General features: G+C 33.4%; 2 protein-coding genes across 2 annotated transcripts; both read left to right on the top strand.

Moving 5' to 3' along the window:
* The first annotated feature begins 12,568 nt into the window (after window positions 1-12,568).
* LOC100260624 (glutamate receptor 2.8-like) lies at window positions 12,569-16,643 on the top strand. Its single transcript, XM_019219290.2, has 5 exons — window positions 12,569-12,779; window positions 13,601-14,916; window positions 15,111-15,423; window positions 15,714-16,123; window positions 16,191-16,643. The coding sequence occupies exons 1-5, from the start codon at window positions 12,581-12,583 to the stop codon at window positions 16,641-16,643; spliced, it is 2,691 nt and encodes an 896-aa protein (XP_019074835.1). The 5' UTR covers window positions 12,569-12,580.
* A 226-nt stretch (window positions 16,644-16,869) lies between these two features.
* On the top strand, window positions 16,870-17,713 carry LOC109122492 (uncharacterized). The gene is made up of 2 exons (XM_019219361.2): window positions 16,870-17,096; window positions 17,169-17,713. The coding sequence occupies exons 1-2, from the start codon at window positions 16,955-16,957 to the stop codon at window positions 17,444-17,446; spliced, it is 420 nt and encodes a 139-aa protein (XP_019074906.1). The 5' UTR covers window positions 16,870-16,954; the 3' UTR covers window positions 17,447-17,713.
* The last annotated feature ends 7,316 nt before the right edge of the window (window positions 17,714-25,029 follow it).

Here is a 25,029-nt window from a genome sequence, read left to right on the forward strand (position 1 = left end):
AATCCACTGAGACCAAAAGATTATCAAGTATTGGCCATTCAAAGCAAGTCAGAGGGATTAAAAGCTTTACTTTGAATGAAAACATTTATGACGCTCAGCTACTTACATTCATGGCTTGGAAATCTCCATCTTGACACGGGAGCTTCACATGGCATCCATTACTTCAAGAAACTAAAAGGTTTTAGCCTCTCATCCTTGGGGATTTCATCCTCCAAGGATGTTTGGCTACTAAGAAAATAGAAAATAGAAGAGAGAAAAAGAAAGCAAAAGATACTCTGTATTTAGCTAAGTGTAAAATTTACATAAGTTCGTCTCCTGGGGAAAGTTCCCCGACGTCATAAAATGAAAATTACAAAACAATATATAACAGGTTGTTTACCCCTGTATTCTTGCTTAACAACTAAGGAATCATCTAATTGGTGGATTACAAGGAGAGAATTGGGATTTAGACAACAAATATCTGAAGAAAAATATCAAAAAACGTTGGTCGCAAATATCTGGAAGCACTCAGGAGAATTTCGCAGGCGCACAAAATGGCTGCGAAATTTCGCAGCCAAAGGCTGATTTCGCAGCCCTGCGAAATTGGCCTTCAGCTTGGAGTGATCTGCTTCCATTGGCTCTAACTTCTTCATTTCAACTCTGATTTGCGAACCGTTTGAAGCATTGGATTGTTGACTTCCCGATCTTCGAAACGACATAAAGCATGCATAAATTGGACTTTAGGAAGTACTCCAAAAGTGGCTGAAATTACTGTCATCAAGGATGCTTCAAGGTAGATTCTCTCTTTACTTCTCCTCCTTGCATTCCGGATTGGTTATGGCAAAGGACTTTAAGGCTTCAAAGCTCTGATTCTTCATGTTTCTGAGCTTTCCATTGCTTTGCCATGGATTCCAAATAACTCTCCTCCATCTTGGATTGCCTTGGTGATCAAATTACTAACAAAAACACCAAAACTTACACAAAGTGATTAGAAGTGATTGCAAAGGTCCTTAATATGTTAATTGGGTTAAAAGGCAATAATTACTACTCAAAAGTGTTTAAAAGAGTTAATTACAAGCTATCAAATAGCCCTTTTTGAGTAGTAATCACCTCACGATTGTTCTCCACTTCATTATTCTAAATTAGTCTAAGATGCCTCCCAATCTACAGAAAATCACGATGGTATTCAACTTCCCATTCCTTCTCTCAGCGATCTCAATTTCCTTCGAAGTCTGGTATGTGCCTTTCAGCTATTACATGAACACCATTTAAATAATTCAACGACCAAAAAGCTCAATAATCCAAGAGGATTACATCAGCAACATCACCCTTACATGAAACCCAGATCACACAGCGGAGCACACTGACTTAGGAGAATACCCAGTAGATATGCAAATTGTCGTGTAGTAAGGAAGGGGTGCCAGAGAAATAGGAAAATATGCAAATAGAAAGAAAGAAACGAAAAAACAGAGAAAAGATAGGCATAGTGTAAATCATCAAACAAAGCCACATTCCATAACTTCGTCAATGGGCTTAAAAATAGGCTTCAATAGCTGAGAGCAATGGCTTGATTTTAAAATCATCCAATTCAAGAACGAGCCACTCATCAATTGAAGGGAGTAGTCATAAAATCAAAACAAAATATGCAAAGAAAAAGAACTCTGATTCATCATAACAACCAAGTGACCACAAGCGTCCACATCAAGTAACAAAAATAAATCTTTAGAGACAGCCAAGGAATGAGGTGAAATCGAAATTAAATGACAATATAGTAAATATTTGGAAGCATACCTGCACGATCTCCCCTCCAATTGCTTGGCTTTGGGCTACTGCCCCTTTCTTAGACTAGGAAATCTTCTCTAAGACTGGAATCTGCCCACCTATCTCCTGTTCTTCCTCTCTCCCCACCGTTCTCAATGTGTGCTGCCAATTCCCTCTTTTCTCTATGCATGCTATCTGTACTCCTTTTCAAAAACCTTCCCCCTTTTCTTCCCTCCAATCTTTTCTTTTATTCTATCTCCATTTTTCCAAAAGGAAACTTTCCTTTCTCCTACCAAAAAAAATTTGCCACTTTCATTTCTCCAAAATTCTGGTGATCTTCCTTCCAAGTAGATGGCAGCATGTTTTCTCATGCCTAATAAGCCAAGAAATATGATTTAGAAAACTCATAATAAAATAAAATAAAATCAAAATCAAATCAAATCAAATCAAATCAAAATAATAAAGAAAGTCATGCAAGCCACATAAGTCATGTAGGTCATGCAATAATGTAAGTCATATAAGAAGTGAGTCTAAAAGTTCCTAAGTGGGCCTAAGTGTCCTAGATGGGCCTAAAGTGGTGCCTAATGGGCCAAGTGTGCCTAAGTGTCTAAGTGGGCCTAAGGTGGTGTCTAAGTCTAAATTAGGGTTACCAAAGGTACAATGAGGGGTCAGATAAATCCTTCAACTAAAGTCTCTGAGGTGGCTCAAAAAAAGGTAAGTAGTATGAGTAGCAATAGGCCACCAAAGACCTACTATGGAGCACTGGAAGTGAACTTAAAGACATGTGCTAAATGGATAAAATTGAAGGTCTACACCAACATTGACTTAACCATATCTAGTAAAGAATGATTTCTTCTTTCCGCTATACTATTTTGTTGTGAAGTGTTAAGAATTGTTAACAATCTACATATCCCTTTGTCTTCACATAGTTTCTGAAACTGATATGACACGTATTACTGACCTTTGTCAGTTTGAAGAATATTTAAATTATGATTCTCAACCTCTACCAAAAAACACTTGAAACAATTCAATGCTTCAAAGTGATGAAGCATTAATGAATGTGAGAAAATAAGAGGAGTCATGGTGTACCTTTACATTCATAGGTCCATAGATATCTTAATAGACTAACTCTAAAGGGTAAGAGGCCCTAGGTGCCTTTCCAAAAGGCTTCTTATAGGCTATTCTTGCTTGACAAGACTCTACCTAGTCTAATCATTCTTTTTTTACTTATGTGTTCTAATATAGAATGTCAATTCAAAGAATCAACTGTATTACCACAAGCTGCATAAGAAGATGAAGAATCTAAATTCAACATGAATATACCATTAGATAAAAAAATCTTGTTCATATAGGGCCTTATTTAAATAGAAATCAACTTTTATCCTAATAAAATGAAATTTAAAACCTAATTCAAGTAGTGTTATTACTGAAAGTATATTATAATGGACACTAAGTGTATATAACACATCATGAAGAAGTAATGTATGCCTCGTTTGAGTTGGTATGTTCCAACCCCTAAAACATCTACCCTTGATTCGTTACCTAGAGTAACATAGTGTCTTCCAATAGGTATCCTTTTTTAATCTTTGAATCCCACTTGATCCCTTGTAGTGTTATTATTTAAATAGAATTCAACTTTTATCCTAATAAAATGAAATTTAAAACCTAATTCAAGTAGTGTTATTACTGAAAGTATATTATAATGGACACTAAGTGTATATAACACATCATGAAGAAGTAATGTATGCCTCGTTTGAGTTGGTATGTTCCAACCCCTAAAACATCTACCCTTGATTCGTTACCTAGAGTAACATAGTGTCTTCCAATAAGTATCCTTTTGTAATCTTTGAATCCCATTTGATCCCCTGTTATATGATTTATTCTTTGAATCCCAAGAAGAGAATGAAAAATTAATTCATGTGTACAAGCATATGAAAAGAGACTATTAAGATTTGGGTATACCTTCTTTGGCTTAGTGCACTCATGAGCAAAGTAGCCTAACTTTCCATAGTTGTAGCATTTCATTTTGGCCATATCCTTGTCTGCAGCTCACTTACTTCTCTAGTTTTTTTTTTTTTTTTTTTCCTTTTGTTGGCCCTAGATTTCCTACTGTACCACCATGTGTTCCTTATCCCTTATGCTTAAACTTATTAGCCTATTGTTGCCCCACATGAGTGGCAATTGTGGTGTGTTGCACCCCTAAATGCTCCATTTTCAATTCAATGTGGTGAGAAATATCAGTAAAAGTTTTAATATTCTCTTTGTCTGTGAGCACTAGTTTTCCTTATGATTCAAGCAAAGAGCATATAACAACTATGACTTGCTACTTGTTAGTCAGGTTATTATCGACTACATTTAAGTCACAAATTATAGCTAAAATTTCCCTCAAATGTTCAGCCATGGTGTGTTTAGGGTCCATAATATATTGCTCAGATTTCAAAGTGAGCACTCACAACCTAGTTATAAATGTTAAATAATAACCAATCTTCAGCTTATTCTACATGTCTTAGGGAATGGGGCAATTCTCAAACTCCCATTTTAAGTCATTATGCATGCTACGAAACACAGTGAAACATGCACAAAGGTCTCTTTTAACCTAATAATAATAAGCTTCCATATCATAGTAGCAGTGGGCTAGATTCCTTTCTTCAAGTTGAACCATGATATTAAGGTCTCTAAGACCTCTTGTTCATTTAACAGGTATTGGATTTTTCTATGCCACATATCATAATTATTATCATCTAATTTTTTTCCTTTTATCAAATTAACAACGTTTTTAGTAACCTTTTCACTATATTTATTATGTAGGACACATTAGCATACATTTATCAATTTCAACTTAGTCTATGATATTCTTGTTAACATAATGAGATCGAAAATTTTGTAATGCTCATAACTCTCATTAAATGTGAACTAGATCATTATAACTAATTTAAAATTTTAATTTTTTAAAAAGATACCAATATTCCTTAAAAAACACTATTAGCCTAATGGTTTTTCTAATCTCATTTTAATAATAACAAATCATAGTTAGTTTGCTAATGAGTTAAAATTAAGATAAGTTTTAGGTAATAATTATGAAAAAAAAAATCAAATAGAAAATCAATATAATCATCAAGGGATCAATGAAGAGCAAGACTGAGTGTGCATGAAGGTCATTCAAGCTTAGAAATCCTATGTAAGATGTTCACTTGGGTGCAGTTAGGGGTTTAAATTTATCCATGCATTGTTTTCATATTGGGTTTTAAGCTTTAAAAGTAAAATTTTTATAAACTTGAGTTTTAATTCAAAACCATAGGCAAAAACCTCTCAACTAGTTTTTATAAAAGTGTTTAAAGTTGTTGTCTAAGTGTTAGAAAGAATTGAAATTGAAAAAGATAGGTTTTCGAGAAAAAAAAAATGGTCAATCAATCAAGAGCTATCTCAACGACTCAATTGATTAGGAAACCGATTGACCAATTACCCTTTTATGGTCAAGGCTTAGTCAACAAGCACAACAAATCTTCTCTCTCTTCTAGAAGGGTTTCTTTGTTGATCAAGAAAAACATTTTCCCAACCGAGGTCTAGTCAAGCCCCTAATGGTCACCTGCCAAACATTTAATATCCAACGACTAGTTAATCGATCAATCGAAGCTCGATCGGGAAAGGCTTGTTGGAGCACTTTTTGGTGTCCAAGGTTGAAAACTTATAAATTGAGAGCTCTCATTCTTTTATTGCATAGAGAACACTTGCATTAAACTTCTTACCTACTAGTTTCTCACATTCAATGCTTTCTTTCTTTCTTTCTTGATGCATTAAATCTCTCACTTGCAAACCCATCTAGTGCACCCTTGTTGTTCATCCTAATTGCCTTTTATTTCCTCATTAATTGTGCTAGGATTGAGTGATCTTAAACTCTCATTTATTGAAGTAAGGTTGAGTTTTAAGCTTCAAGTTTGAGGATAAGACTTGAATGATTGCTTATAGTGCCCATTGGAGCCAAAGAATCCAATTGTAAAAACTTGGGAGCTAAGTTGAAGCTTCAAATTAGTGGAATCCTCATTTAGGAAGAACTTGAGGAGAGTGATGATTACTACTCAAAAAGTGCTATTTGATAGTTTGTAATTAATCCTTTTAAACACTTTTGAGTAGTAGTTATTTCCTTTTAACTCAATTAACATGTTAAGGACCCTTGCAATCATTTCTAATCAAATTGTGTAAGTTTTGGTGTTTTTGTTAGTAATTTGATCACCAAAACAATCTAAGATTGAGGAGAGTTATTTGGAATCCATGGAAAAGCAATGAAGAGCTCAAATTCATGAAGAACCAAGCTTTGGAGCTCCCTAGCCCTTTGCCAAAGTCGTTCAAAGTATGCAAGGAGAGAAGCAAGGAGAGAGGAAAAACAGAGTGAAGAAAACAGAGGACAGCAGCTGTAGTCTTCTTTCGCACTTTTGGAGCACTTCCCGAAGTCCATTTTCTACATGCTATATACCATTTCAAAGCTCAGGAAGTCAAGAATCCAACGCTTCAAACCGTGTACGATTTGGAGCTGAAATGAGGAAGTTACAGCCTTTGGAAGATGACTGCTCCAAGCTGAAGGAAGGATTCAGCAAAGTGTTGCGAAATCACCCTTTTGTTGCGGAATGATTTCGCAGCCTTTTTGCACAGTGCTTTGGATTTCCCTTGAAGTTTCACGCCGCGATGGAAGCCAAACACCACAAGATGAAAGCCAACTTCGCAGCGGTGCGGAATCAGCCTTTTGCTGCGAAGTAATTTCGCAGCCCTTTGTGGATGTCTGCGAAATCTCGCATACCTCATTTTCACCTGCGAAATGGTCCTTAGTCTGCGAAATGGTCCTTAGTGCTTCCCGATATTTGTGACCGACACTTTAAGATATTTTTCTTCAGATTGTTGTGTCTAAATTTCCATTTTCTCCTTGTATTCAACCACTCATGTAATTCCTTAGCTAAGAAGTATCCAAGGAAGGGTAAATTACCTTCCTATATAAACTCCCTTGCATCCACTGTAATCAGGGGATGTAATATGATGTAATCCAAATCGATCAATATATAGAATATACAGAGCCTTGCTCTGTTTTTTCCTTCTCTTTCATTTTTCATTTCTTTTTATTTCTAGCCAACCAAACTTTGAGGATTTTTCCTCAGAGGATGAAAGGCTAAGCTTTTTGTCTCTTGGAGTGAGGAAAGCCGAGTAAGTTTCCACATGCATAATTTGGAAGTTTTGTTGTTTTAGTTTTTAATGAAGAGAAAGTGTAACCCATTAATGGTTTTTATCTTTTTAGTTAACTTAAAACGCCTTTAAATCACCTGGGCCAACACTTGGTAAGGCAAGTGATCTCCGTCCATGGAGATGCACTAGTTTACCCCTTGCGAGCCTTTAGTAGGTGGTTTGAAGGTAGGATTTTCTAGAATTGCCAACACTTGGTAAGCTTTTGGACTCTAAGGAGACATCCATTAGTTATCTCTTGCGAGCTTTTGACGGGTAATCCAAGGTTAAAGATCACCTTGAATGGCAAGTGCTAGGTGAGAGGTATGAGCCATTGCAAGGTGCATCAGTGAGAGGGATTTAGTGTTTGAACCCATTAATGGGAAGCATTTGTACAACACCGGTTAGAGAATTAACTATATGTTAATTCTCTAATGCGAGGAAAAGAAACAAGTGACCGGAACTCTCTTTTTTGTATGAGGAATCTGAGCCTAGTGATCTGAAACTCCAAGAAACATTTTTCTTTGTAAGTAAAATCAATTACTATTTTTGGTTAGTTTAAATCTAAACCTTTTTCATTCAAACATCTTTATGTTTTCTTTTAAAGTTAACCTTGAAATGAAAAGAATCCAATTCAGCTTTGAATTAATATCATTTGCAAAGTGAAAACCCATCCCAGTGAACGATCTTAGAGCCGCTATGCTATAGTAGCTTTGTCTTTGCTACCCTAGTATATGGTGTAATAGGTTATAAATTTTGTTGATTACTCCCTCAATCAAGGAGCACCAGTTGGACACGAATCAGCTGAGACACCAATTGGGCATGAATCAAATGGCGCCGTTGCCGGGGATCGAACCTCGAATCAAATGGTGTCGTTGCCACTACCGCTGCTAGGGACGAATCAAGTGACATAGGCAAAATTGACCGAGCCACTATAAAATCAGTGTTTGCAACCTCTCTATGTCTTATCTCTTTATTTTTATTATTTTTTTTTGTTATTGCTTGAGAATAATTGTCCAAAAAGTTTTTAAAACCCAATTCTCCCCCCTCTTGGGTGTTTTTATTAAGTTAATTAGCCTATATATAAGTTCAATTTAAATGGTATTGGACAAAAAAAAAAAACTTACATAAACAATTCATATGCAAATAAACATTGTATACATTAAAAAAAAAAAAAAAAGTAATCCATAAATTCAATAACCTTATTACCAAAATTCTTTTAATGAATAGTGTAGCAACTTGAGCTGAAGTGCACTTTGTAGTAGCATGTTTAGGCCTATATTTTTGGATTAAACTTGTGCTTTTGGGCAATCCATTTTTTTGTGTTTGCATGTTTGAGCACGCACTTTTGGATTGGACATGCACTCTTGGATAACCCATTTTTGTATTTGCATGCTTAAGCCTACACTTTTGGATTGAACATGTGCTTCTAGGCAGTCTATTTTTGTGTTTGCCTACTTAGGCCTATACTTTTAGATTGAACCTACGCTTTTGGATAACCTTTTTATTATTATTATAAACAAAAATAAAAACTCTTCAATTAATGGACACAAATATTTATTTATTTCAAACAAATAAATACAAATAGAGACAAAAACAAGCTTGATCTAGCTATGATACCAATATAAGATAAAAAATTAAAACTATAATCCAAAAAACATACTTATGGAAGATCTTTGTAGCTTGAATTGTACTCTCTAATATTGATAATTGCTTTAGTGAGGTTGTTGTGATTGTGATGGAGAAGATTAGATCGGTCCAACGAAAAACTAGCTATTCTGCCTATGCAGTTAACTATGCTTCACATCTTTTCTCTATCCTCTACTAACACTAGTTATGTCGCACTTATTCGATCCCCAGCTCAGTTTGTATCCCTTACTACTATTATTGTATGCCCAGTCCAAACAGTACCTTGGATATGTAGGTTTGGATGTCACAGCTCTTTTATAGGAGTCCAGGATATATACCTCCAGTCAGTCTCCTTGCATTAACAAACAAAGAAAAAGAAAATACCCATATTCCTTTTCTCATACTCTCTCTCTCTCTCTCTCTCTTTCTCTTAAGTATAATTAATTAATCTAACATACGATATACGATCAATGCCCTACCAAGACCAAGCCAAGTGAATATTATTTCCAGTTTCTTTTCTCTGAATGAAACTCAAGTTCAACACTTGGATCTCAACCACGATATTTTATCGAAAGTTCATGAGTTTCATAGAACGTATGCTTCATCATCTGGACTATCCAATACAATATTACATGAATTCAAAGATAATGAACCCCCAATTCCATGCTTATATATAGACGTCAACTTGTGTTATGTAGAAATATTAATATTCCAAGTTGATATGTTTACACTGGGCTTTTGAGTTTTGAGTTTTGACTGGCTCTGCCTGAAATGCAGGAAATGCAGGGAAATATTTGCTTTCATGGTTGTACATTTGGTACAAAAATGTTGAAATTTCCTACCAGCTAATACGTGGTTCTCATGCCAGAAGCTGGAGATAGAGATTCATAGAGATTCAACCCTATATTATACAACAGCTAAGCACCTCCACTAGTTATGGAGATTGAAGAAAAAGTCAATTTTTGACGCGACAAGGAAGCTATGACATGAGTTTCCATGAAGGATACCTATGATTTTTCGTTGTAAGCTACTCTTTGTCTCTTAATTATCAAGGAAACAATAGCTAATACTTCATCATATCATACTGTATTCTTTTGAAGTCAATGGTACAAGGGAAAAAAAATGCAAAACTTAGAGTCTCAGCGTCTACAATAAAGTTTCAACTCTCTTTTAAGTGCTGACTTTTCACTGCAATTAAATAAAATGAAAGAGAAAAGAAAATTGATAAACTAAAATTATAAACTATAGTGTTATATATATATTTGTGAATAATCAGACACACTTAAAATATAATGTTAAAAGAAAATTTACAATTTAAAAATTATTGTTACTTTTTAAAAAAAAGTCTACTAATTTTAATGTATTATTTATTGCTAAAAAGTTAATTGATCTACTTCAAATATGTTTACAAGAAAAAAAATCGGCATTATTTACTTATAATTTGCTTGGCAAGTGGGTGGAATATATACTTTCTTGCAAAGGCTTAATTAAAATGACAAGACTATTGTTTAATCGCCTGTTAGGTTTGGTTTGATGGGATTGACTACGACTTTCTTCAGAAATTTGTTGTGAAAGGAGCATCATCTTCTATATGGTTTGTAGCATGATGTGAGTCCCACAAAACATACTTTGATTTTGTCAAGGTAACTAAATTCAACATGAGAAATCATGACCAGTTATACACTTTCCACTCCTACGGACCACGCTAAATATGATATTATATGGCTGCTTTTGCTTCTAGGACATGCAAGTTATATGGATATTTGGTGCAATCGTTATGGACTCGGAACATCCCCAATAAGAACTTTTCAAAGTTGCAACTTTACATGGTTAATCTAAATTTATAAATCATGAAGTAGTTGAAATATTTAGAGTTTTAGAATCGTTTTGGGAAAAATGAAAAGAAGAAAATGATTTCCCTTTAATATTTGACAAGAATTAGAGTTTCTTTTTTATGTGAAATATATCGGAATAAATTTGAACTCCAATTAAATTTGAATGAAGATGAAAGTTGCAATTTTCAAAGTTTCTTTTATATATATATATATATATTTGTTTGAATTTGATTTATGTCAAAATAAAGCTTAACATTATCGAGCATTTAGACAATTTATTTTTTATTAATGTGTAAATACTATTAAATGTTGAGTTGCATGTTCTTATTAATGTTTGCATACTATTAAGCATTAATTAATTCTATTTCTTTTTACACATTAAAAATATTTATAAAAATAATTATTATGTTTCGTTTTATTTTACATAATTAAGATAAAATATTTAAAAATTAACTAAGAAATTAGTCATTGAATAATAATTAAGATTTTGGATATTTTAAAATCAATTAAAAATTGCTAATTGAATAATAAGTAGGATTTTTAATAGTGTTTGATTGCTAAGAAAATATTAAAATGTTTTTAGGTTAAGTTTCATTAATAACTCTTTAATTTATATATGGTATTCCTCAAATTAATGAATTTGTAATTAAAAAGATGAGGTTCTTCACTTGGTAACATTGATATTAAGAATAATGATTATACACTTAACTTGGATATAAAGTGGTTGAATCAACTACCATGATCCTACTTGCATAGTCTAAGGGCTAAATATAAAAGGTATGCTAACATTGCCATAGGGTTAAATAAGACAAGACCAATTTGAGAGGGTTTTTGCCCGGTAATAATATCATAACCAATCCAATATAAGCTTGATTCTTATAATACTAGGATATCTTACCAAAGACATATAGTCCTAAGAGTTCTACATTTTGCTAAATTCATATGGTTTATTTTATTGTGAATGCTCAATTATTAATACATGTTTAACTTCTTTATAACAATCATGTAATATAATCCAATCACTCTCATGCTTACCAGTAATAAATTGGTTAAGCTTAACTACATGGATTGAAAAATAAATCTAAACATTTTCTCACATAAGAGGAGTTAAAATGGGTGGTAACTTAAAATTTTGCTCCAAATACCTCTAATAAACTATCCTCACTAGAAGAGAGAGATGCTTATCATAGATGACATAAGGTGGATCAAAAGGCTAGGTGTATCATACTCGGGTCTTTAGATAACATGTTGGAACAGCAATATGTGTCTCATGCCATGACTTATGATATTCTCTTCATTTTACAATAGATCTTTGATGACAAGGGTAAGTCAACTAGAAAAGTTGCTTTAAAGACTATCATGAACATTAGGATGATAAAAGGAACTCTCATTAAAAATCATATGGTATATATGATTAGGCTCTTTAATGAGATAAAGATCCTTGTAGCTAAGATTGATAGAAAAACCAAGGTTAATTTGATCTTAGAGACCTTGTCAAATTCCTTTGAAAATTTTGAGTTAAACTATTCTATTTATGAGTGATTGTGAAACTTGTCAGAGCTTATGAGGGAGCTTGAGATGGATGGCCGAGAGGATTCTAAAAGATAAAAGGTAATTACTTTAAAAATTGTTCAAAATTTTGAGGTATAAAAAGTTTTACTATCTCAAATTTTAAAATTTTACATCCTCACTCTTGTTTGTTATTTTTTATTTAATTCAAAATTTTATTCTTGGTCCACTAAGTAAAATATATTGAAAGATCCATTAAAAATTACTTATTGTAGCATTATTATTTTGATTTAGATATGATTCCATTTATTTTTTTTAAAATATAAACCATAAAAAGAAATTGTACGATAGTCGGCAGATAGGAGTGACTTTCTTCCATCTAAAGGAGCATAAAAGTTCCAAGCATTGACGGTGTACTCAAGAAGTATTCCTTTGTATTCAACAGTTAGTCGGGTCCTTTCTGCTAACGTTGTGTGGTGTGGTCTTTCTTGGATGCTGCCGATTCCTACTTTTCAAGTTCTAAATACTATAAATAATATCATTATTCTCCCAAACATTATGAATCCCAAAGCCTCCCATAAAACTTCAGAATGAGAAACAACCTTACCCAACTCCCTTTATTTCTCCTCTGCTGTCTGTCTTTATGGATTTTCTTCATAGAGATGGCCATGTCACAGAACACAACAATACCAGTTAAAGTGGGAGTGGTTCTTGACATGGATACATGGCTGGGTAAGATGGGTTTGAGCTGCATCACCATGGCCCTCTCAGACTTCTATGCCTCTCATGGGCACTACAAGACTAGGCTGGTTCTGGAAATCAGAGATTCCAAAAGAGATGTTGTGGGTGCAGCTGCAGCAGGTACTCTCGTTTCATAAAACTTAGAATACATTTAGAAAACAATTGCATTATAGAGACATATAGAAGCAAAAGTTTAAACTTGCCCTCTTATTTTCAAACAATTAGATATTTTTATTGCCCTTTTAGATGAGCAATTGATTATTAACAGAACTTTTATCATTTTTAATCACAACTTGCCACAGAAATACGAGATTAGAAAAATTGATAAATGGTGTAAATGTTAAGCGTTTAACTAATAGATCGAATTGGATGAAACAAAATTATATTCCTTCTTCTGCCATATCACCATTTCCAACCTCATATCAAAGTTCAAGTTCTTCCTAATTAACATGGTAAAATTGTAGTGAAGACATTAAATAAGAAAAGTTTTTGAGGAAAAAGAGTCATGAAGTTGAACCAAGATTAGCATGCCCATCAAAGATGGCAAAAAGTCTCGTTAAATTGTAGCACGTGTTTTCAACTAAGCAACATTTCTTGCCTCGGAAGATGTTTCTTTGTTAACCACACGATGCTTCAAAGATGAAAAAAGTCTTCATAAATTTGATTTCCTCCTTGTTTTAAAAGTCACTCTAATATTGTGGTCATGTTCCAAAACCGATGCCTATGATCTATGTTATTGAGAAATAATGTGATGCAGAAGTATATAAAAAAGATTGATAATTTGTTATAATAAGAAGATTGATAGGTTGTTAACAAATTCCAGTATCCATCGGACCAAGGGGATGTATTTTCCATTTTTGTACCTTGTTTGATTGTTGATAATATAGTAGAAATTGAATGAAACTTCCGAATTATTATATTTTAATCATTGTGAAATTCAGCTCTAGATTTATTACAAAATGAGGAAGTTCAAGCCATCATAGGACCAGCATCCTCCATGCAGGCCAACTTTGTGATTGGCCTCGGAGACAAGGCTCATGTGCCCATCATTTCATTTTCTGCAACTAGTCCTTCTCTTTCTTCAATCCGGAGTCCATATTTTGTCCGAGCCACACTGAATGACTCAGCACAAGTACCAGCTATAAGGGCAATTGTCCAAGCCTTTGGGTGGAGACAAGTTGTGCTCATTTACTTGGACAACGAGTACGGAAATGGAGTTATACCGTATCTTACTGATGCCTTGCAAGAGATTGACACCCGTATCTCCTACAGGAGCGTCATTCATCCATTAGCCACAGATGATCAAATCCTCGAAGAGCTTTACAAGTTGATGACAATGCCAACCAGAGTTTTCATTGTACACATGTTTACACCTCTAGGCCCACGACTTTTTGGCAGAGCGAACGAGATTGGAATGATGGAAGAAGGTTTTGTATGGATTCTAACTGATGGGTTAACTGATATCTTGAGTACTTTGGATCCATCTGTCATTGATTCAATGCAAGGAGTGTTGGGGGTGAAGCCTCATGTTCCAAGATCGAAAGAGCTTGAAAGTTTTAAAATCAGATGGAAAAGGGAAATCCAACAAGAATATCCGACCAATGAAAGCTTTGAGCTGAACATTTTTGGACTCTGGGCTTATGATGCCGCTTCTGGGTTAGCCATGGCAGTTGAAAAACTTGGGGCAACAAACTTCAGCTTCCAAAAGTCTCATATTTCCAGAAATTCAACCGATCTTGATACTGTAGGAGTCTCCCTAATTGGTCCAAAACTCCTCCAGTCACTATTAAATACTAGATTTAGAGGCCTCAGTGGGGATTTTCAAATTGTTAACAGACAACTACACTCATCAGCTTTTCAGGTAGTCAATGTGATACGCAAGGGGGAAAGAGGGGTAGGATTTTGGACACCAGAGAATGGAACTGTAAGAAAGTTGGATTCTACTTCCAAGCCCAATCTAGGAACAATCGTATGGCCAGGAGAATCTCCCTCCGTCCCTAAAGGTTGGGTCCTTCCAACCAATGAGAAGAAATTGAGAATAGGAGTACCAGTCGGCCAAGGTTATAGTGAATTTGTAAAGGTGACGCGAGATCCTAGCAGTAACACAACGGAGGTCACTGGATTTTCCATAGCAGTCTTCGATGCAGCGATGGTAGCATTACCATATGTTGTTCCTTATGAGTACATTCCCTTCGAGGGGCCTGATGGCAAACAAGCCGGTGATTACAACGATTTGATATATCAAGTATATCTCCAGGTCAGTTGAACTCTTTACCCTTCCTAGCACATAGAGACAACTCTTGGTTGGCTTCAATTATAATGAATTTTGTCAAACTAAAAAGCTATTGCAGTTCCCCGTTGTTGGCTTTTGAGTACATAGGAAACAACCAAACTTGCAGCAAATTTTCCTGCAGTGCATAACAGAATGGCCCCATTGTTTATTGTTAACAGAAGTATGATGCTGTGGTGGGAGATACTACTATTCTAGCGAACAGGTCCTTGTATGTAGACTTTACACTACCTTACACAGATTCTGGGTTGTCAATGGTCGTGCCCACTATAGATAAAAGAAAAAAAAATGCATGGGTTTTCTTGAAGCCACTTACTTGGGACCTTTGGGTGACAAGCTTTTGTTTCTTCGTATTCACTGGCTTTGTGATTTGGGTTCTTGAACATCGAGTAAATAAAGACTTCAGAGGGCCTCGTTCACATCAAGTTGGCACTATCTTCTGGTTTTCATTCTCAACATTGGTGTTTACTCAGAGTAATTTCTCTTCCACCTCCTTGAATTTTATCTAGCAATTTATCTACTTATGTAATATTCAAATACAAAGCATAGTGAGCACATCTCAAACACAATCGAAACTAACTTCTAGTATATATGGCCTGCTTGCTTGTTTCCCATGACTGTAACCTCTATTAATATATGGACATTCCATACAATATGCAAGTAAATTTCAAAATAATTTTTATGTTTCAGAAATTATATATATTTGACTTTATATTGATTTTCTGGATTGGATTTTCTTTTTCTTTCTTAAATTATGTTAACAGAGGAGAGAATTGTCAGCAACTTGGCTCGGATCGTGATGATCATATGGTTTTTTGTGGTGCTGATTCTTACTCAAAGTTACACAGCCAGCTTGGCTTCAATGTTAACAGTTCAACAACTCAACCCGACTATCACTGATATAAATGAGCTCATAAAGAAGGGGGAGCCTGTAGGTTGCCAAAATGACTCTTTCGTTTGTGAATTCTTGATCGAGTCGATGAAATTTGATGAGTCCAAGCTTGTAAAATATGAGTCCCCAGAAGAACTGGATGAATTATTTTCAAACAAGAGTTCAAAAGGTGGAATTGCTGCTGCATTTGATGAAATCCCTTACATGAAGATTTTCCTTGCAAAATATTGCTCCAAATACACAGCAGTCGGACCAACATACAAGTTTGATGGGTTTGGATTTGTAAGCGTTCTCTCTTAAAGTGTATAGATTTTCATGCAGTGGTTTCTGATTTTTGATCATTTTTCAGGTGTTTCCAAAGGGTTCACCCCTTGTAGCTGATGTTTCAAGGGAAGTCTTAAACGTGACAGAGGGAGCTAAAATGCTACAATTCGAGAAGGCATGGTTTGGGCAAACACCCAGTTGTCCAGAGCTCACCAGCTCAGTTTCTTCGAACAGCATCGGCCTTAATAGCTTTTGGGGCCTATTCCTCATTGCTGGAGTCGCTTCATGCGTAGCTCTCACCACATGCATCACCATGTTCCTTTATGAAAATAGAGATATCTTAATAAACTTGAATCCCTCATCTTCCATATGGGGAAAAATTAAAGCCATGGCAACACGCTTTGAAGACAAAGATCTCAGGTCCCATACCTTTAGAAATAGTGATCTCAGTTCAAATCGGCCGATGCATCCACATATATTGTTTGAATATGAGCTTGCTAATATAAATCATGAGCAAACAAGATGTCATGCCCCGTGACCCGCTCCAAGGGCATGACAATCATTTCACATGTCAAGCCCGAAAGCTCAAAGTGTAAATTAAACATTATCTAGAATAATTCTAGAAGCTTCTCTTAGCCTCACATGTAAAGCACCAGCTCACCAACTCCACACCAAATGCAGTTGTAACAGAGAATTGGGTTGTACACTCTCATATATAAATATTTGTAAAAAAAGATAAGAGGTTTATTCTAGGCAATATTTTTTTCATTATGTTCTTCTCTGCCCCTCTATTTTCTCTCTCAAAAACTCCTCTGATTCAATCCTTTTTTTTTTTTTTTTAATTCAATCATGGTATCAGAGCTCCATGAGACTTACGTCACCACTCCTACCATGTCCACCACTACAACTGCAACCATAACTACGAATCCAGCAATGGCGTCTTCCTTTTTTATTAATCTCAACTTCACTCTGTCGATCAAGTTGGAAAGAGGTAATTACCTTATTTGGAAGTCACAAATTCTTCCTATTCTTAGAGGTCATGGTCCTGATGGTTTTGTTACAGGAATGAAACCTTGCCCGAATGAGTTTATCAACGTTGCAGGTGATTCATTTGGCCTTAATCAAATGGTAAATCAAATGGCAAAGACAAGATCAGTTGATCCTTGGGTGGATGATTGCTTCAATGTCAGAAGGTGTTGTTGGTCAGATTGTAGGTTGTACCACTTCTTAGCAAGTCTGAGCAGCTCTGGAGCATCTTTTTGCCTCACCTTTGAAGGCAAGATTACTTCAGTTGTGAATAGAAATGCAGACAACCAAGAAAGGCTCTCTCTCAATGATTGATTACATTAGCAAAATGAAGTCTATTGTAGATAATCTAATAGCATCTAGAGCACCTCTTACTGATGAAAATCTTATAATGAATTTGTAGACTGGTGTTAGAGTAGAATATGATCCAGTATTTGTCATTATTGCAACACGACCAGAACTCTTCACTCTATCAGAAGTGTGTGCACTGTTGCAGAATCATGAAACCCGTATTAAGCAACTGAATTCTTGCACACAAATTGTCTCCAAAATGTCTCTGCTAATTTTACAGTAGGTGGTTCTTCCAAGGATGGTCGTGGTTGTAGAAATACTCATGGGAATGACAGGGCACATACTAGAGGTCATAACAGTTTTCATTGCAGTCAGTATTTTGGTCTAGGGCGTGGTAGTTGTGGTAGAGGTAATGGATTGCGCCCAACTTGCCAAGTTTGTGGTCGACAAGGACACATTGCTATAAACTGTTACCATAGATTTGATCGGGCTTTTCAATCTCCCCCAAGTAATTCATTAACTGTTATGGTTGCCCTTCCTAATACAATAGCGGATCCTTCTTGGTACTTTGATAGTGGTGCATCAACCCATGTGACCAATAATCCAGACAACTTGAGCTTCAAATCTTACTATAATGGTCATGATAAGGTTACTGTGGGCAATGGTCAAGGTTTGTGCATTCAAAATGTTGGTTATTCTTCCCTACCTTTTTTTCTCAAAACCTTGCATCTCATAAATATTTTGCAGCCCAAAAATTACTAAAAATCTCTTGAGGATTTCTAGGTTCACTATAGATAATAATGTTTATGTTGAGTTTCACTAAAATCATTGCTTTGTGAAAGACAAGAGCTCAGGGAATGTTTTGTTCCAATGATCAATTAAAGATGGCCTTTATTGTCTGATACCACCTCAGAATCCTCTATTCCATTGTTTCCAGTTCTACCACAGTCACTCCAAGGGATACTTCATTTTTTTGCCCATGTTTCCTCTGCTGATAATCACACTTTTAGTCCAGTTTTGTAGTCTCTTAAATATAATAAACTTGAGGTTTGGCACCAAAGGTTGGGCAAAATGAAAACTTATCCCCAAGTTTGTACTCAAGTCTGTTTTGAAGTCTTGTATCTTTTCTTTACACAATGAAAACTTATCTCCAAGTTTTTGTAATTCTTGTTAGTTTAGCAAAAACCATGCTCTTCTTTTTACTACAACCATGGCACCTCTTCAATTGGTTCACACTGATTTGTGGGGGCCTTCTCCTGTCAAGTCCAGTGTTGGTTTTCTCTATTATATTTATTTTATCGATGACTATACTTGGTTTACCTGAATTTATCCATTGAAAGCTAAATCTAATGCTCTAAATGTATTTTTTTCTTTTCAAAGTGTTTTGTGGAAAATCAATTCGGCTTGTGTATTAAAGCCTTACAATCCAACTGGGGTAGCGAGTACAGACCTTTTCTTCCTATTCTTCTTAAACATGGAATTCATTTTCGCCATCCTTGCCCACATGTCACTACAAGAAAAAAGGTCATTGTTGACATATATTATCTTGATTTAAGGTGATATGTGTCAATATTGCCTATTTAAATGAACAACTATGACATATACAACTTGTTTAAACCAATAATGACATATATAAAATTTGTTGAATTCTTTCATGACTTATATAATAGAATCTTGACATATAATTTATAAGTCAATGTATTCAAGGTACTTAAATAAAAGTAATAATGATAATAATTTGTTTGATATTTGTATATCTAATTTACTTACTAAGTATTATAAATTGAAGTGACAACAATCAATTTTGATTAAGGAAGTCAATGTTTATTTAATAAATTTTTTCAGTAATGTTAAGATCAATTTTCATTTTTTTTATCAAATTGATTAAATGATTTTTTAGTCTATATCAATAGCACTAAAATAAATTTTTATAAATAATTTTTTATTCACTAATTTTAGTGAAATAAAATTTGCTACATTATGGTTTTTTTAATAATTGGATGTAAATAAAATCAATACTAATAAACTATTTTTTTATTCATTGATGTTAATGATTTTTTTTTTTTTTTTGAGTTTGCATTAATATAATCTTTTTTTTCATGAACTATTTTAACTATTTTTCATTATTTTTAAATTAGTAATTAAATTGTATTTGATTTAAAATAATTAATAAATTTGAGTAAGCTTGAAAATTAAGATATTTATAATTTTGATCTGTCAATTGTTCGACATAATATCAGGTTTCAAAATTTTATTTTTTAAGTTAACTCGTACAAATTTAGACATTAGGAAAGAAGAAAATTAATTATGGTAAATTGAAATTATAAAAGTTATAAATATATTCCATAAATTGATTCTCATAAAGTTGACTCATAGAAAAAGAATTTAAATTTTGGTGTGATAAGATTAATGTTGGTGTTTATTTTCTAATCTCATTTCTACCATTCATTTCAAAGAACCCTAAGAGATCACATTTTTCTCTCCCACTTCTCTGCCACCGCCACTCTCCATTTTCTTTTTTTTTTTCTTCTTTCCTCCCTCATGTTTCTTTCCCCGTTCGCTCTCCATACCCATGCGCCTCATCCATCTCAACAATATCGCGACTATCAATCGTCACCGGCAGTGATGCTACCGATCGACGTTGTTTCTCTCTCTCTCCCTTATTTTTTTGTTCCTCTTTTTCATTCTTTCTTTCTCTCTCTCTCTCACCATGCCATCCCTCGTCGTCGGCTATGCCATGGTGTGTTATGGTATGCCATGGTGAGTTCGTCGAACCAGAACTGAAGCATGGAGGCTCACTCCCTCCTCAAGAAGCAAGGATTCAACGTGTCATCCTATGGGACGGGGGTGCACGTCAAGCTCCCTAAACCTTCCCTCAGAGAACCAAACATCTACGAGTTCGGAACCCTCTATAAGCACATGTTCAATGATCTCAGCTACAAAGATCCTGACCTGTATCTTCTTTCTTCCATTTCTAGGTTTTTCCTATTTGCTTCCGGAGAAAAAAAACATTAGCGAGGGAAAGAGAAGGAATTATTTATTTATTTAACCAAATGGGTCATGTGGTGGTTCTTTAGAGGAGGTTGAAAGATATTTGGATCATGACTATGATATTTTTTTTTTTTAAAAATATTTGCCTACATTTTCTCACTATCCAAACAAGGAATTTTATAGATGTTTGATGCATTGCTCTATGTGTATTTTTGTTTGGTTAATTTTTGCATTTTTGTGAAAGACTACCTAATGTGGACCATGTTAAAGGCTATGGACAATGTAAATTTGCCTTGTCCTCTATTTGATAGTCGAGAAGATGAGGGAAAAATTGTTTTAAATGGTTTCTTTTGGTTTTCTTTTTTGGTCTCCACCAAAGGGGGAAATTGAAAACTTGCAATTAGACTAGATAATTGTGTTAAGCTTAATTGAAAGTGATGCAAAACCTAAAACAAATCATTCAGTTAGGTTATGAATCTAAAACTCAAAATTTAGCATGTTTTCTTGCTAACTGAACAAAGCATTTGAGTATTTGTTTTATATTGAAATTTGTGTAAAGTTCCTGAGTAGAACCTTAAACCCTTTTGATTGACAAAATATGGTTATATTGGGGTTTGTTGTTAATGTTCATATTGGAGACTAGGGCAAACCAGAAACTAAAGGAAACTCTTAATTGTTGTATAGAAATCAATACTATTTATTATTATTATTATTATTATTTAAATTCTTGCTGATGATTATTTGATTTGCCTAGAACCTTAAAACAAAATGCAACCTTAATGACAACACAACTACAAGCGTAATGGCATCCTACCAATGCTTAAAAGGAATTCATTAGTCAAAACCACACCTCAACGCTAGCAAGATAATGCTACTGATGGGCCATTCGATGTGGTATTCACATTTGAAAAAAAGGTTTTCGATATGGTTGTTGAAGGTTAATGTTTGCATTTTTGTTTTGTTTCTGACGCATCATACATTATAGATAGGTTATTGAGCAATCTTAAAAATATTTGATTGTAGTTAGATATCTAATTTCTCAATTTGAGCTTTTTGTTTTGTTAACGTCGTTTGTTTTTTCTATCATAGGTTTGAGATAGAGGTATTGGCAATTTCAGGGTCTTTCTAGAGGGCGGTGTTTGAAGATTAATGCTAGAGATATGGTATCTATAAATTGCATATATGTTTGATGTATTCTTGCAATTGAAAATACCTTATAATTTGAAATTTTCTATTTTGATACTTGTTACTTACTTTTCTATTAACGTGTGTCTATCATACTAGGTATTCAAGAAATATAACAAAAAAGAAGAAGATGATGAAGAATTAGTGACCACCTGTTACGAAGATAGTATTGTACTTTTCAATTTAAGTTTGTATATTATCTTAATTGAATGTTTGTAGTTAGTTTTTTTTTTTTTTTTTTGTATATAGAAAATAGAGAGTAAGTAGAAAAAGATTTATTCCATTGTGTTTTTAATATTCAAATGTATCTATAATAATTTTTTCCCTTGAGTAATAGTTTATTTACATTGTTTTAGGACTTAGTTATTATTATCATAAGTAAATATGTATCAAATTTAATTTGGAAACAAGTTTCATATGGCAACAAGTTTCTTTTCCATTAAAACTAAGAATTATAGTAAAATAATATTAAATTTGTCATAGGCAACCTTGACAGATGGCCAATGCCCAACATTGACATTGCAATAGCTAGAAACCTTGACATATTATACTTATCCTTGACATTTGTTGTAGTAACCTTAATAGAAGATCAAGTTAACATTGACATAAGATCAAAAAATCTTGACATATGTTGAATCCAACCTTGACAAAAGTGAAAGAAACATTGACATATGTCATACTAACAAAGATTCGATCATTGGTAGAAATAGAAAAAACCTTGACATATGTAAATGTCAAGGTAGTTTTGAACTTTTCTTGACACTGGCATAGATGACATATATAAATAGTAACATACCTTGATAGATATACCCTACCTTGATGGTGAAAAACTGTCAACGAAAGGCTTTTTTCTTGTAGTGTGTTCACCAACAACATGGTCATGCTGAGCATAAACATCGACATGTAGTTGAGTGTGGTCTCACTTTATTAGCACAGACACAGTTACCTCTCTATTTCTAGTGGGAAGCTATTCATATTGCTACCTTTCTTATCAACAAGTTGCCCACTCCTGTCCTCCATATCTCCATATAAAAAACTCTTTGGCACCCGTCTTGATTATGCTATCCTCAAAACTTTTGATTGCACTTGTTTTCCTAACATTCATGCTTATAACACCCATAAGTTTGCTTTTCACACTAATTGTGTATTCATTGGGTATATTGATGTTCATAATGGGTACAAATGTCTTGATTCTTTTGGTTGTGTTTATATTACTTGACATGTTGTGTTTAATGAAATGGACACTACAAGAAAACATGTTTTTCCCAATGAAAATTTAGGGACATATTAAAATTCATCTCTAAAACTAATTTTTCCAGACGAAATTCTAAATATTGTCACTAACACCAATTTCTTAACAACTTTTCATGATGAAATTGAAATTTTCGTCACCAAAATTTCTATAGAAATAATAACCTAATAACATGTTATTACAATTTCCCTTGATTAAAATTAAGCTTAGAAATTTCCTTGGTAGCTTCCATGCACATTTAATTTTCATATTAACATGTTGAAATTGTAATGTTGTTAAATTAATTAATTACAAGTCAAATTTAGGAAATGTCTTAAAATAAGGGAGATTATGTCAAAAGTTTTATAGAATTTTTAACTTAGCCATTTGTTATTATAACTTTCTTTACTTAAAATTAAGTTAATTTGAGATTATTGATACTTGTAAAGTATTATTATGTATATATATGCTAGATTTTTATTTCAACTTTTATGTTTATTGTGTGATGTCAAGTTTGGACTCTTCCTAGGTATTATCCTTGAAATAAATTTTAGTTTGGTTATTGATAATTTTAAATTTCTTTGTTATTAAATTGATTATATAGTATATAAAATTTTAGAAAAGGTTAAGAAATAAATAAGGTTTTCTACATTCTTAAATTAAAAACATTGTAGGTAAAATTTTGGAAATGACTAAAAAATAGAAGGGTTTATACAAAAACTTAAATAATATATAACTTTTTTTTATAACTTTCCTTGCATAAGATTAAATTGGGATTCTTTGCTTTTGAAGTGTTATCTTTTAGTATGTATACTAGATTCTCATTTAAATTTTAATATTATTAACTATGTGATGAAAAGCTTATATATATATATATCCTTCGGTACTTGAACTAAAATTTAGTGTTGGTATTGACCAATTTGAAATTTTAATTTTATCACATTGAGTGTATAACTAATAAAATTTTGGAAATGACTAAGAAATAAAAGGGACTATGCTGAAATTTTATAGGAATTTTAATTTTCTAATTTGCTATAGTTATGACTACTTTTCTTGCTTAAAATTAATTTTGGGATTATGACTCCTTCCAAAGTGTTACAATGTTAGCATATAAATATTGTATTCTTGTTTGAAACTTTATACTATTTTTGGTGTAATGAAAATTTTAGGCCTTAGAAATTTCCTTGCACACTAAAATTTAATTAGTCATTGACTAATTTGAGATTTCAATGGTAAATTGATTATGTAGTTGATAAAAACTATAAAAAAAAATGTCTAAGAAATATGAGAGATCATACCAAAATTTTGATAGAAATTTTAATTTATTAAGCTATCATATTTGGTTCTTTTTTATTTTTGTTTTGTTTTATTTTTCATTTTTTATTTTTATTTTTTGCATTTATAGGAGAAAATGTTGGAGCTCCAATGCCAACCAATAGTAGATGGAGCTATGGCCATGACTAAGGTAGAAATTTGTGAGAATGTTTTAGGGCAATGATTAGGATATGTTAATGGCCTTGGTTTTGGCCCCAAACCAACTTCTGCTTATCATCTTCTCAATGCGAGGTAGAGTTGGAGTATAGACTTTCTGAGACTCAAGCACTTGTGGAAGCTCAACAACAACAGCTTGATACCCAACAAGAGCAGATTGACCACTTGAAGGCCTTATTGCAGCAACGAGATCAACAACAATTTGGAGAAATCTTGTGTCATCTACGATCGAGCCAAGGGTCCTTATGATGTCTCCTTTAGGTTACACATTTGATGGATCCTCATCCTTCTTTACTCATGTTGACTAGTTTTGTAACTAAGATTTTATTAAACTAATACTTTGTTTTATTATGTAGTTATAACATATATATTTTGATGTTATGATCACTAAGTATGGCTTGTTTTATATTATCAATGAAATTGTGTAGTATATATTTTTATTTTTGAAAGCATGTTTTAAAATGAAAATTTTCATTATATTATTTTCATCAGGTTCAGATGGCAACAAAAAATATATAATTATAATATGAAAAATAAAAATTGTAAATATCTTTCCTGATGAAAGAATTTAATCCCTAAAGATATTTCTCAACGAAATTTTTTTGTTACAACAAATTTTCATATCATCTACATGAAATTTATAATTCATTAATAATATGTTTTAGGGACAAAATTATTTTGTTAGTAAAAAGATTTGGTAACAAAATAA

The sequence above is a fragment of the Vitis vinifera genome, chromosome 4 (assembly GCF_030704535.1).
Source record: "Vitis vinifera cultivar Pinot Noir 40024 chromosome 4, ASM3070453v1".
NCBI classification, from domain to species: domain Eukaryota; kingdom Viridiplantae; phylum Streptophyta; class Magnoliopsida; order Vitales; family Vitaceae; genus Vitis; species Vitis vinifera.

Excerpts from the sequence above, each read along its gene's own strand:
- LOC109122492 (XM_019219361.2), top strand. The coding sequence starts at position 16,955 with ATGGTATCAGAGCTCCATGAGACTTACGTCACCACTCCTACCATGTCC. Across the intron at positions 17,097-17,168 it reads GTCGATCAAGTTGGAAAGAG|GAATGAAACCTTGCCCGAAT; the intron begins GTAATTACCTTA and ends GTTTTGTTACAG.
- LOC100260624 (XM_019219290.2), top strand. The coding sequence starts at position 12,581 with ATGGCCATGTCACAGAACACAACAATACCAGTTAAAGTGGGAGTGGTT. Across the intron at positions 14,917-15,110 it reads TATATCAAGTATATCTCCAG|AAGTATGATGCTGTGGTGGG; the intron begins GTCAGTTGAACT and ends TATTGTTAACAG. Across the intron at positions 15,424-15,713 it reads AACATTGGTGTTTACTCAGA|AGGAGAGAATTGTCAGCAAC; the intron begins GTAATTTCTCTT and ends TTATGTTAACAG.